The sequence below is a fragment of the Acomys minous genome (genome assembly GCF_964271855.1).
Source record: "Acomys minous genome assembly, contig: scaffold_85, whole genome shotgun sequence".
Classification (NCBI taxonomy): Eukaryota; Metazoa; Chordata; class Mammalia; order Rodentia; family Muridae; genus Acomys; species Acomys minous.
This window is the reverse complement of record NW_028182126.1, coordinates 56005-69874: the sequence shown is the minus strand read 5'-3', so window position 1 is coordinate 69874 and position 13870 is coordinate 56005. Positions and strand designations below refer to the sequence as shown.

The window sequence follows — 13870 nt, the reverse complement described above, 5'->3', positions numbered from 1 at the left end:
GAGTCCAAAATCAATAAAAGCAATCACATGACATTTAATCTTTTATCATAGAAGGACAAAGTGAGTATAGCATGGCTGAACACAATGACACATCTTCACCATCAGCACTTGGTAGACAGAGGAAGGCAGATTTCCATGAGTTTATGCCACACTGGTCTACCAATGGGCCTTCAAGACAAGGAAGGATACAAAGTGAATTCTTATTACATTAAGAAAGTATAACATGATTCTCAAGCATAAGATAAAGTTAATGGTTCCAGTACAAAGATACTTCAGTACAATGGATGAAGATTTATGGACCCACATAATCAAATCATATTACACCTGAACATTAAAAGTGTCACAGTATGGCACTAGTTCAAATCATTGTGTTACATTTACTAACATAGATTAAGTTCATTTTAAAATGAATTTTATATGTCTATTCCTTCCTGAATGTGTTTTGTGTCTAATGTCACAAGAGTTCTTATGTGGCCTTAACAAAATGATGTAACATTTTGGGGCAAAGATCAAGCCAAGGAGAGCTGTACTGGAAGCCAAGATAGAGAAGGCTTCCATAGCCACCATGACCTTCCCCTTTGTGCTGTGGTAGACAGGGAGGAAGGTGACCCAGACACAGAAGAATACCTGCATGCTGAATGACAGGAACTTGGCTTCGTTGAAAGTGTCAGGAAGATTCCTGGACAAGAAGGCCATGCTGTAGGTCCCAAGTGCCAAGGAACAGAGGTATCCCAGGACACAGTGGAAGGCAACCTCTGAACCCTTGTTGCACACAAGGATGATGTGACCATGTTCAGCATGAGCATCTTGATCAATGAAGGGTGGAGAGGTAAACAGCCAAGCTGCACAGAGAACAGTTTGGATCAGTGTGCAGATGGGAATGATGAAGTTAGGGGCCCTTGATACCATTAACCACCTCACCATTCTAGCTGGAACAGTGACCTTGAATGCAATAACCACTGTGATAGCTTTGGCTAAGACTGTGGAGAGAGCCACAGTGAACAAAATTCCAAATGCTGTCTGCTGCATGATGCAGGTGGCTGTGTTGGGCTGTCCAATGAAGAGCAAGGAACTGAGGAAACAGGCGATGAGTGTCAATAACAGGGTGTAGCTGAGAGTCCGATTATTGGCCTTGACAATGGGTGTGTCTCTGTGCTTCACAAAGACTAAAAGAACCACAGCTGTGAGTACAGCTAAGAACAGTGCTGTGGTGGTGAGAGCCATCCCCATGGGGTGTTCATAGGCCAAAAAGCTCACAGATTTCTGGAGGCAATAGTTCTTTTCTGAGTTAGCATGATGACTTTCTGGACACTTCACACATTGATCCATATCTGTTCAGAAAGGAGAGTTATTTTGAATTAATCCTCAGGGTTTTTTTTTCTGCTTAAGCTGTTATTCAGCTTCAGGTCATTGAGATGCTTCTTTTTTTAAAGATTTATTTATTTTATTTTTTGCATATGAGTGCTTTATCTGCAGAAGCAGGCATCAGATCACATAATAGATGGCTGTCAGCCACCATGCAGTTGCTGGGAATTGAACTCAGGACCTCTGGAAGAGTAGATGAGGCTCTTAACCTCTTATCCATCTCTCCAGCCCTGAAATGCTTCTTGAATGGGCTTGCTTTATTTTTTTTAGTATCAAATTTTAAGTATTCTATGAATTATTTCAAATTAATACAGCCCTATTTGCCTATGGTGACAAAATCAAAGAAGCTCATTGCTTTTCCTTTTTTGTGTGTGTACTTTCCCTGAATTTGTGACTTTTGTTTTCTTGTTGTAGATTTTAAATTACAAACTTGATCTGACACCCTCAAGTACAGTTCTTAAGAAGAAGGTTGGTTATATATAGTTGTCAGAACTTTCAAAGGAGAGGAGAGATGACATCTCAGTACAACTGATGGATGCTTTGTGCTTGGAATGAATTTGTGACTTTTTTGCATCTATTTTATAGTTCATAAATATAATTTAAAAGTACATTGTATAATTATAACTGTCCTTGCAGAAGCTCCATGCAACAGCAGCTCTAAATTGATGCTGAGACTCACCATCAAACATCTAGCAGAGCATGGCCAGTTTCACGGAACAGGTGGGGTTAGGACAGAAGGACCTGGGGGATAAGAACTCCCCAAGAATGCAAAGTGTCAACTAACATACGTCCAGAGGACATATGGAGACTAAAGCCCCAACCAAGGACCATGTCTGGAATGGACCTAGGCCACCTACACACATGTACCCAATTGGCAGCTTAGTATTTCTATGGGCTCCCTAGGAAGGCAAGCAGGAGCTTTCTCTGACATACTATCTCCCCTTCTTTCTGATAACTTCCCTCTGGTGTGGCTGCCTTGCCCAGCCTCAGCGGAAGAGGATATATTCAGTCCTGATGTGACTTGATATGCAGCCCTGTGCTCATTTTGGTGGCTTGCTCCCTTTTATTAGTAGTAGGGGAGGCAGGATAGGAGAGGAAGGAGGAATGTATGACTGGAGCAGAGGAGAGATGTAAACAAAACAAAACAAAACAAAAACGTATACACCTTGGATTTTAACGCCACATTTCAATTAAATCTTTGTGTGTTTCTAAATCTTATCACCATATCAATACATCTGTCTATTTTCTTGTTTGAGCAAAACATTTATGAAGTTTGTTTTTTATGAGAATCAAATTCTCATTTAATAACTTGGGTGATTTTTGTTTATTAATCATGGACCTCTAATGAATTTTTCTTCTGATATTTTCTCAAGCTTATCACACTCTCACAATTTATTCTTTTATTTTGAATGCTTTGTTTTCTTTTCTATAGTAGAATGTATGCTTCAAGTATAGATTTTGACTTAATTTAGGTACATGCTATATGTCTCATTAACTAATTTATATAAGGATAACACTACTCTTTAAAAATATTTCCTTATTCTACAATATTGCATCAGTATATTTTGAATTTCAAAGTTTGATCATGCATGCTTTCATCCTACTTTGTCTTTTATGTATAAGTAATATAGTCAATAACACAAAACCCTGACTAAAGTGCTACTATCTGCGCATATTGACAATATTTATGGACACACATTATAGCTAATGTGCAAAGGATAAACATTTATCAAAACAGTATTTTCTGGCATTATGAACCCACATTCAAAGTCAAGGGGAGAGAGAGCATATCACACAAGGAAGAACTTGATGATGCCATTTAGCTTAATGATATTATTGTGAAACACCTTTTTAAATCTTTGTGTTTATGCACAGTGACAAGCAACACTCTCATTCTTACACAAAGAAGCCTCTCCTTACAATGATCTGTGATGAAGGCCAAGAAATATAATTGGAAGATCCTGAGAATAACTAATGATTTAATGCCCATTCATAAACAAGTATTTGTATATCACACATTGTAATGTTCAAGAAATATAATGGAAATGAAGGTGTAAACAATTATAAGATGAGAACTGCAAATTGTCTGCTTCTAGGCAACATATGCATTGCACTAAGGAACTCTGTACAATTACCCACAAGTTCCCTGGTTCATGAATAAGAAAGAGTAAACTATCTTACTAACCTTACCTACTAAACTATCTCTGCAAAGATATTCAAAGAAAGGAGAAGTTAGTTATTACCCTTGTGTAACAACTGATGACCAAATCAGGCGCCAAGGTACACTCAGAATCCAAGGGTCATGAAGATGATGATAAATAAATAAAATAAATCACACACAAAAACGAAGAAAATCATGAAACAAGGAAAGGAACAATTATGGACAAGATGAGTTGACAAGTGTTAATAGGGGGAATCATACATTGGTTACATTGAATACATATGGAAAATTATAAAATAAAGAACTTGACAAAAATAAACCAAATGTATGCCATTCTTGCGAGAAAACCAGGTAGATTGTCTGCAAATCTTCCACTCTCTAGTTTTCCCTATATCCTATCTGCTGTCAGAAGTCTATGGGAGGGGAATAGGAGAGAAGGAGGAGGGAGAGTGGGAATGGGAAGATGCAAGAGAGAGGCTAACAATAAGGATGTAATCTGAATAAACTATGACAAAATTTTTAAAAGCCTATTCTTTTCTGAGAGACAGATAAGGACTGCTTTTTTGATAAAAAAAAAAAAAAGGAGATGGGAAGGAACTGGGAGAAGTGTAAGGAGAGGAAAATATATGCAGATTATGTTGTATGAGAGAAAAGTCTATGGTTAATAAAAGGAAGACAGATTTAAAAAGAACATACTACAGGAAATCTATCTTAAGTTAAACAAATGAAACTTAGTCATGATGAAATAAATTATATGTAATAGGGAAATAAGTACAACTCTTCAGTCACCTACTGTGTAAAAAAATACAAACCTGTACAGGGAATAATCATAAAGAGAATGTGAGAAATCCAAACCTTAAAAGAATACTACATGTAATTGAGCATGGTGTGAAAACAGAGAAATGTTGTGATAAACACTGTGTTCTTGGTGAAATAAAGCAGACTGATAATTTTAGTGCAAAATAGGTCACCTGAGGGAACAGTGTCTGCAATGGAGCAACAATGTAAGTCAAGATGATTTCAGTGTCTAGGCTGTGTCTCTTCAAAGGAAGGAAAAGTAACAGCAATGCTCAAATTTTATAGTCAAGGAAAAAAAGTTTATCTCTTACTTCTCTCCCATCCCTCTTCTTTTTTTTCCTCCTTTATTAATTTATTCTAGTTACATCTCAATGGTTATCCCATCCCTTATATCCTCCCATTCTTCCCTCCCTCCCAATTTCCCCTTATTCCCCTCCCCTATGACTGTTCCTGAGGGGGATTACCTCCCCCTCTATATGATCATAGGGTATCAAGTCTCTTCTTGGTAACCTGCTGTCCTTCCTCTGATTGCCACCAGGTCTCCCCGTCCAGGGGACATGGTCAAAGGTGAGGCACCAGAGTATGTGAGAAAGTAGTATCCCACTCTCCACTCTACTGTGGAGAGTGTTCTGTCCATTGGCTAGATCTGGGTAGGGGCTTAATGTTTCCCGCCTATATTGTCCTTGGCTGGTTGCCTTAGTTTGAGCGGGACCCCTGTGCCCAAATCTGCCTAAGTATTGCAGACTCCTGTGATCAAGTCTGAGAGTTCTCTGTAAACAAGATTTTACCTGTCTCATTGGAAATCTCATTGTCTGCACAAGGAATGCAATCAAAGCAGCAGGCAGCCTTGCCTTCCTGGGCAGCTTTCCTGAATCCAGGCCTACAGCTCTCACTGCACACAGACTGAGGGATCTGAGAGAAATAACAGCTATTAGAAAATGCTCAGCACTTTTGTGAACATTTAGAGTAAATAGAGAATTTATGAGTATCATCAACAGTAAATTTGCAAATACTTATACTGACAAATGAAGGTAATGTGTTTTGGTATTATTAATTTTGGCAGTGGGTTTGATTCTGATTAGTCCACATGCTTAAATCTTGGTACAATACCACAAAGCTGTTGTTAAGAGTAGGTCATTAAAGTAGTGTTCTAGAAGGTCAAAGTATGATTTTTGGTGAACCTGTCTCTGTACTTACTGGCTCCTAGTGGGGACTTTTATATTCTATATGGTTGGCAATGTTGATTGACATCTTTGCATTGTTTGGGTTCATCATGGGAACATATCTTAGGCATCTGTGAGGAGTTTTATGACATATTTACTTGAGGTGGAAAGAGCCACCACAAAATGGGCATAATCATTTCACTGTCTACTGTGACATAGAAAATGAAAAGGAGATAGAAGGGCAGCAGCCATATTCTTTGGTCTCTGACTGTGATGTAATCACCTCCTCTGACTCCTAAAATATTCTCTCTGCACTAACATATAAATACATGCTCACAGTGTCATCTATTTCAAGCCTGTATTCCTTTACTTGCTTTTGTTACTATTTATCTGATGTAGCAAAGCAAGTATAACACACACACCACACACATACACACACACACACGCACACATACACACATGTCATGCTATCCTACCTTTTAAAAGCTTACAAAATAAAAATGCCATTTTACCCATCACTGAAATATACTCATCTGCTGACAAACATAAAGCTCTTATTGTTTGAAACAGTAACAGAAATCTAACAGACACTCTATTCATAAGAACTGTATAAGCATGAATAAAATTTAGGAAAAACTTTTCCATTGATCAGAGTCAGGGAATGAGAAATTAGTCTATGTTGGATATCCTATGAGTAGATTCTTATTGTTAATTGTATATGGGTTGGTATGAAATAAATGTCCAAGTATTATTTTCCTGAGAATTATTTTTACTTTTCTGAAAGGTCAAAGCGGTGATATATGTCATAACTCACCTTTGTAAACTGTATTGGCCATTGAATCATCTGCTCAGTTAAAGAGAACTGCTGACCCTGAGGAGTCTTTGGAGAGAAGGTTCCTACTTTGACCTTTAATCTCATGCCCTTTGGGAAATTCCAAATATTGAAAATGTCATACTCTGAATCTAAGTCTCCTTTCCCATCCATTACGATGTGACCTCTCACATGATCTTTCTGTAGGGTCTTCTTTAGGAAATGGAGGAGCTAGAAGAGATGCAGGAACATATGTTGAAGTACATCTAAGGGACTATAGTCATTTTCTGATGTCGTAAAAGAATCTCAGTTGGCACAACTATATCCACTGGAAATGGTGAAAGTCATGAAGCCAGCACAGCTGTTTGTCATTGTTATATCCTGCTGCAGGGTGTGGCTGGCAGGGCCATCCCTCTACATAGGGTCGGGGCCTCCCCTCTCTCTGAGATTCACTATATCAACAGGACAGTTTGGTTCCAGGTCACCCTTTTCCCTATCTCTCTACCCTCTCGCCTTCTTTTCCCCCTCCAATGCCGCTTCCAAAATACCTATATTTATATTATAGTTTCCTGGCCAATTAGCTCATTCTGTTTATTTAATCAATCCGACACCATTTTCACAAAGCAGAGCCCAATGCTGTGATCACTGTTGTTCTGTGTTTTTCAAGTTTTATCCTCTGCATGTTGCATTTTGTGGACATTATGCATTATGACACATTTTATGTCTTTTCCTGAGAAAATTATTACTGGGTTTTTTAAAAGAAAAATCCTAAATGTAGAAAGAGTATCTTGTGTATTGTACAATTCAACACCTGTCACTAAGAACATATATGGCATATAGAAAAAGATAGAATTGAAGGTGGACATCTGTTAGCCAGAAAGAATTCTGGGATATGCAGGTGTGAGAGATTCGTTGGTGAAGATGTGAGGACAGGTGCAAGATACCTGAGCAGAGGTAAGCAGACATGTGGCAGAATGTAGATTGGTATAAATAGATTATTTTAAGCTGTGAGCTAGTCAGTGAAGAAACTAGCTATATGGTTTAGAACTTTGTAAACACATTTTAAGTCTGTTTATTCCCACAGCATTGGCCTTGGAGGAAAACACCCCACAACATAATGACATACCATTCATGGGACATAAAATCCAAACTAACATGCTAAAAGTCCGGGACAGAGAGAGAAATCTTAGCGTCCCCACCCCCTGAAAAAAAGCTTCAAAGCTATTTTTTTTAAAGAGGCCTGAAGACAAAACAATTCTGAAAATAGGGACACAAATGGGTCCAGAAAAAAGCAGCTGGAAACAAGATTTTTCTAACTAAAAAGCTGGAAAGGAGCAGCAAATTGCTAAGGTTAAGCAGAACTCAGCCTCTTTAAACAGAGCTCCTGGATATCAATTTTTAAAAAGCTGACAATGATTGAAAGTGGTCTGTGAAAACATAGCTCAGTGGGTAGTGGTCAGAGCGTGCAGCCATCTCTCCAGGAAGTCCAGTCACAGCCAGCAGAGTCCACATTATCTGGAGCAGCCAGCAGAGCAGCAGGGATCCCACTGAGAAGCCCACAAACAGCTGACAACATTGCAGGACCACCCCTTCCTATCTGGTAGGTCATGGCAGAAGGTTTAGCCCTTTAAGGCTTGAACTCTGTGTAAGAGGACAGCCTTGCATGAGCAAGCACAGCACAGCACAGGAAGCTGGGTCCAAGTTCAAACACAGGAAGACACCAAAAAAATCCTGACTCAGTCAAACAGCTCAAAAAGACCCAAAACTAAACTAAACATTTAAACTCGTGTTTTAGTGCTGATGGATGCTTATCATTAAAAGGGTTTAGTTACAAGTTGTTAATGATTTTGATTAGGGAAAAAACAAGATATAGAAACAGACTCATGGATTTATCTTTCCTTTTCTCTATCCTTTCTTTCATTAGGTATTGGGAAAGGTGTTCAGAAGCAATGGGAGCAGGATTTAGGAATAATATAGGATTAATAGGAAAAGGAGGTAGATTATTGAATCTCCTCTTAAACCAAAAATCATTTTATGAACTGATAATCTAACACTGCTCTAATATTTTCTATGTTGATATAAAAATAAGGTTATTATTATTTATAATAGTCTGGAATTTTGAACCTTGATACTGAATTATGGTTGCTTTTGATACCTATACCTTGGTATTGATTATTGTATATTGATAAAAATTTAAAGTTATTTTGATACACATAGGTGCATATGATTCAACTTTTGTATAATGTATTAGATCTATACAATTCATTCATAAAGAGAAGGCTTACTTCCAGTCCTTTTAAAAGCTGCTATTAAAAACTCTTTAGGATAATTAGGTAATGCAAGTTAATAGTCAATCAAAATCATGGCTAGGTCAGATATTAGTCTAGCTTATCACATAAATATACATCCTAGGTTAAACACATAGTAAGTAGCTAGGAAAAAACATTTGCCTATTGAGATATACTAGAGAACGGTAGATAATTATTAAGCACTATATAAATATGTGCATATATACAGATGGTCTTCAAAGGCCACAGAGACCAGCCTTAATTGCATTTAAAAATGTTTTATTATTTTAAGGAGTTTGCTTAAAAAATGGCAAGCTGCAACTGGGCAAAGAAATGTCCTTACTCCATCGGCAGACAATGGGCAGAACTTGGACACAGGCAAAGTCAACTGCTAAGCTCTGTGAAGACAGAGTAAGCAAGTCCTTCCTAATTCTTGCTTCACAAATATGTGTCAGATATTCTGGGCAAGAAGGCTGAAGATGGTGTTTCAACATTATACATAAGTTCTGGATGACTATAATGGCAGCCAGTTGTCTGTCAATTCTCTATTTTGTAAAATGCTTGCTTATATTTCTGACATACTAAGGTAGTATTTTGTTCTCAGGCCTTGATGAGGTTGAAGACTTGACAGTTACAGACTTAAAATTAAGCTTAAATTATTTAGAATTTAGGAAGAAATTTTTAGGCCAAAAATTTTAGGTTGTTAAATAAAACCTATAATAAAAACTAAGGCACCAACCAAGGACAATCTGTGCAGTAAACATCAAACCCCTAACCAGATCTAGCCAATGGACAGGACATTCTCCACAGCTGAGTGGAGAGTGAGGTCTGACTTTCACACGTACTCTGGTGCCCCATATTTGACCACGTTCCCTTGATGAGGAGGCCTGGTCACACTCAGAGGAAGGATAGCAGGCTACCAAGAAGAAACTTGATAAACTATGATCCAATAGAGGGGAAGGAGGTCCACCTCAGTCACAGACATAGGGGAGGGGAATAGGGTGAAAGCGCAAGGGAGGGAGGAATGGGAGGATACAAGGGATGGGATAACAATTGAGATGTAATATAAATAGACAGTACAGCACTTTCTCCATGTACATATGGAGTTGACACTGTGATCTTACCTGATTTTCTCATAGTTGTTCTTATTGTATATAGTTGATTATTAGAAGAAAAAGCCTTTTATTGCACATAAAAAGGGTACTGTAGAGAGAAGATCTTGTGTGTTGTGTGGATACAACACCTGTAGATAAAAATCTATGGACTATAGGAAAGAATAGATAGAAGGTGGGACATCGCCAGACAGAAAGTATTCTGAGATATCCTGGTGTGAAATAATTTTTGTTGAAGATGTGTGGAGGAGAGATGTATGGAACCTGAGCAGAGGTAACCACCCATGTAACAGAATGTAGATCACTATGAATAGATTATTTTAAGTTATGAGCTAGTAAGAGAAGAGCCTAACTGTATGGCCATGGTATTTGTAAACATATATGAAAAATCTCAACTGTTCACACTAAAGAGATTATGAAGAGAACTATGAGGCAACTTGTTATGTGAATTTAATGTTGACTTTTTCTCTATTCTTGCCATGCCTTTTATAAAAGACACTTACACATGGTTTTCCATTTACCTCCAGAGAGGCAATCCAGTATGCTTATGATCTAAAACTTATGCTGCCCTATTGGAGTGCCATTGAAAAGAATGAAAGTCACAGTGCTGATATTACAACACACAGGAAGGGATATTACCTGCCAGTGGAAGAATACCATTTCTTCTCCATTAGCATATTGCTGTATCTGTATTTGTTGAAGACTCATCTCATGAAGACTGTAGGCCACAGCATACACTGCATTGTATATATTATAACTCTCCTCACTCATGGCTGTGTCAAAAATATGTCTGGGCAGTAACTCCAAAGAAGCATTTGGTTGACAGTTCTCCAAAATTTGACAATGAAACCCATGAAATGAGCAGTTGAAGAATAAAGCCCAAAACTTAGGAAGAAAAATGTCTTCTGGATATTTGTAGGGAGTAAGTGTGTGAAGAAAATTGGTAAATCCAACCATCTCTTCATGGTGGTGTGAAAATATGAGACTCCCATGAAGTGAGCCTACCATGAAATAATCATAATGGTTGTCAACATCCCATGGAAAGTTCAAGACCCAGACTTTCCATGTCACTAAGAGTTTTGCAATGTGAAACATTAAGCCTTGTGAAGAAACAATGTTCCCATAAATAACTATGACATTTGCTGATGATTTCAGAATGATCTCCAGATTTTCCCCCAAGTTATTGGAGTCTATATATGAAGTGGCAGGGATAATATTCACAAACTCAATACAGATGTTACCATTGTCCATATTTTCTCTCAATTCTAACAGAAACTGAATCCCTTTGTGGTCATCTTGGAGGATCAGACCAACCCAGGACCAGCTGAAATGAAGCAGCAAAGAGACTATGGCAAGTGAGAGATAGGTGTCCTTGGGAGCCATCTGATAGAGAGAAGGAAACTGACCTTGGTCATTCAAGGTAGAATCGAAAGGCCCAAAAGTGAGCTGAAGAGAAAACACATGGGAAACCAGAGAAAAAACACTGGCATCAAACACAAGCTCAGTCTTGATTCAACAGGTGGAAACAGTCCTGATGAGAATGGGATAGTAATTTTTAATACAAACCCATTACAATGTTTTCCACAAAAATTACAGGTCTCATCCACCTCTCCTTCCTGGAAATGTGGATATATCGATTACCCTTATACCTTCTTTGGTACCTGACATCAAAGTATTTTTTTTCACCTGAAGTAATTGTAGGCCTTGGAACAGAGGCCTCATTCCTAAAGTCTTTCGACTTCATACAATCTTAGTTAGGCATAGAATGAGTTCAACCTCTGAGACTTAGACTTACTGCTGAATAAGCTCACCCTTTCTTGTTCATTCTGAGTTCTTCCTGACTGGTTCTACTCAGGTGTTCTGGATCAAACTCCTTTCTAGGATGACTGTTTCAATCTGGGTACTGTCTCTGACTCTAACTGAATTGCTCTGTTTGGCCTCAAACTGACTCTAGCAGTTTGTTGTAATATTCATGCTCCTTATTCTCTGGCTCCTTCTATCTTCACCTTTATCTCTCTTGTCCTTGTTCTGTAGGTATGAGAACTTTCTGGAAGGGATCTGGTATTCTGCAAATCTGTACCTTGATGCACCCCAGAATTGCTTCTGATGTCTGACAACTACATCAGTGTGCATTGCTGCATCTTCGCATTCTCGGTATTGACAAGATCTATTTGACCAAACTGAGTACACTATCTTACTGAAAGATGAACTGCTGTTCAGATGAACTATTTCCTGTTTATTGAATTAATGATTTGATTTATACAATTTTAAATTAGAAATTGTTTTAGATCTTCTAAAACAATAGCATCAATAAATACCTTTGAGAACCTACAGATGCCTCATTAGGGAACAGCCCTGAGCAGAATTGTGGCCTCAAATAAGCTTTCACTGCAGTTGGCACCATGTATGTTGGTGCCCACAATAAATATGGGAAAGTTGGTTTAAACTTCCCATGAAGCCAAAATATTATGGAGCTACCTGGAAGATATCTAAAGTATAAAATCTAATGTCTAAATGTACAAATTGTTCTGTTATAATTCTTTATGCCCTGTCACTTTATGGTGTTATATGCTAACATTTTAAATTTACTTTGTTTCTTAGAAAGAAAGATCAAATAATTGTCCGGAATTCACTATAAATGTATGTGTGCATGCATGTGCGTGTGTGTGTGTCTATTTTCTATTTCTATTTTTTCATTTTTAAATATTTTATTAATTTATTCATAGTACATCTCAATGGTTATCCCATTCCTTGTATCCTCCCATTCCTCTCTCCCATTTTCCCCTTACTCTCCCCCCTCATGACTGTGACTGAGGGGGACTTCCTATCCCAGTGTATGCTCATAGGGTATCATGTCTCTTCTTGATAGCCTGCTATCTTTCCTCTGAGTGCCATCAGGTCTCCCCATCCAGAGGACATGGTCAAATATGGGGCACCAGAGTTTTGTGAAAGTCAGAACCCACTCTCCACTCAACTGTGGAGAATGTCCTGTCCATTGGCTAGATCTGGGTAGGGATTTGAATTTTACTGCATATTTTGTTCTTGCCTAGTGCTCTTATTGATTATTTACCTGTGAATTCAGAAATAATTGAATAGACTCAAGGCTCCTCAGTAGCCCTCTCATACAAACAGGCAAATTTTAGCTTACCAGGGATCTCCACAAAAGAACTTATCTACAGAGCAAAGTGCCTCTTTTCATGACCCTCTCAGTTTTTTTGCTAGAATCTGCATTTACAGCCCTGGATGTAGGAAACTTTTGGTGAGTCTGAGTTCTCTTTAGCTGTGGTAAAGCCAGTCTCTAGAGAAGGCACTCTGAACTCCCTCCTGTCATGCCTCCTTAAATCCTGATTAGTTGCCTGAGATGAAGTGAATGGAGATTCTGCATCCAGTACCAGAAATCCAACCCTGGACTTGCCAGAGCAAAGACAGACTTTGAAACCTCACCCACCTGAGGTATGTTGTAGAGTTGTAGCAGTGTAACAATATAGGAAGATGTTGCCATTGCTGTTCCTGTGAATGCAGCAAGTGATGTTTTCTTCTCTCCACAGGGGTAATTAACCATGAGATTGATGTCCCGTGTTAACCAGACCATGAGACGACAAAAACTAATTACTTCATAGTATAAAACAGTATAAAAATCAAAGCCCAGAGTTGTGTTGGGTAGAAGATATGGATTCTTGTTGACCTCCTCAATGGCAAATATCAGGGCCAGAAACACCTGGTAGTTCTTAAAATTATACCTGCACAAATTCCATAAAATTACACAGTATAAAGACATAGACCATTGAAACTTCCTATTTAGTGCAATGGCTTTTCTAATTCAAATCCCAATATTTTTTTATAAAATCCAGTTTTTAATAGCCTTTCATAAATGGCTAGAATTAGAAGAATGCATAATTAAGTAGGATTAAGCAAAATTCTACAGTATTGGGCTGGAGAGATGTCTCAGAGGTTGACAGGACTGACTGATCTTCCAGAGGTCCTGAGTTCAATTCCCAGCAACCACAAGGTGGCTCACAACCATCTACAACCGTGTCTGATGCCCTCTTCTGTCCTGTAGGTGTACATGCAGGCAGAGCCCTGTACACACAATAAATAAATACATCTTTTAAAAAATTCCACAGTAGTAGCACTCATTAATTATGAGGTCTGTGACTTTAATTTATTTTTAA

The 13870-nt window shown here is 38.2% G+C and overlaps 1 protein-coding gene across 1 annotated transcript in view; it reads right to left on the bottom strand.

Annotated features, from left to right (window-relative positions):
* Nucleotides 1-396: 396 nt before the first annotated feature.
* The window catches only part of LOC311591816 (vomeronasal type-2 receptor 116-like), a gene marked incomplete at both ends in the record, with an annotated part of 37719 nt that continues 24245 nt past the window's right edge, over nucleotides 397-13870 (bottom strand). Inside the window, 5 exons of the mRNA XM_084803441.1 lie at nucleotides 397-1331; nucleotides 5113-5236; nucleotides 6302-6529; nucleotides 10338-11144; nucleotides 13147-13438. Coding sequence (XP_084659567.1) covers nucleotides 397-1331; nucleotides 5113-5236; nucleotides 6302-6529; nucleotides 10338-11144; nucleotides 13147-13438 — 2386 coding nt within the window. The remainder of the gene's footprint in view (nucleotides 1332-5112; nucleotides 5237-6301; nucleotides 6530-10337; nucleotides 11145-13146; nucleotides 13439-13870) is intronic.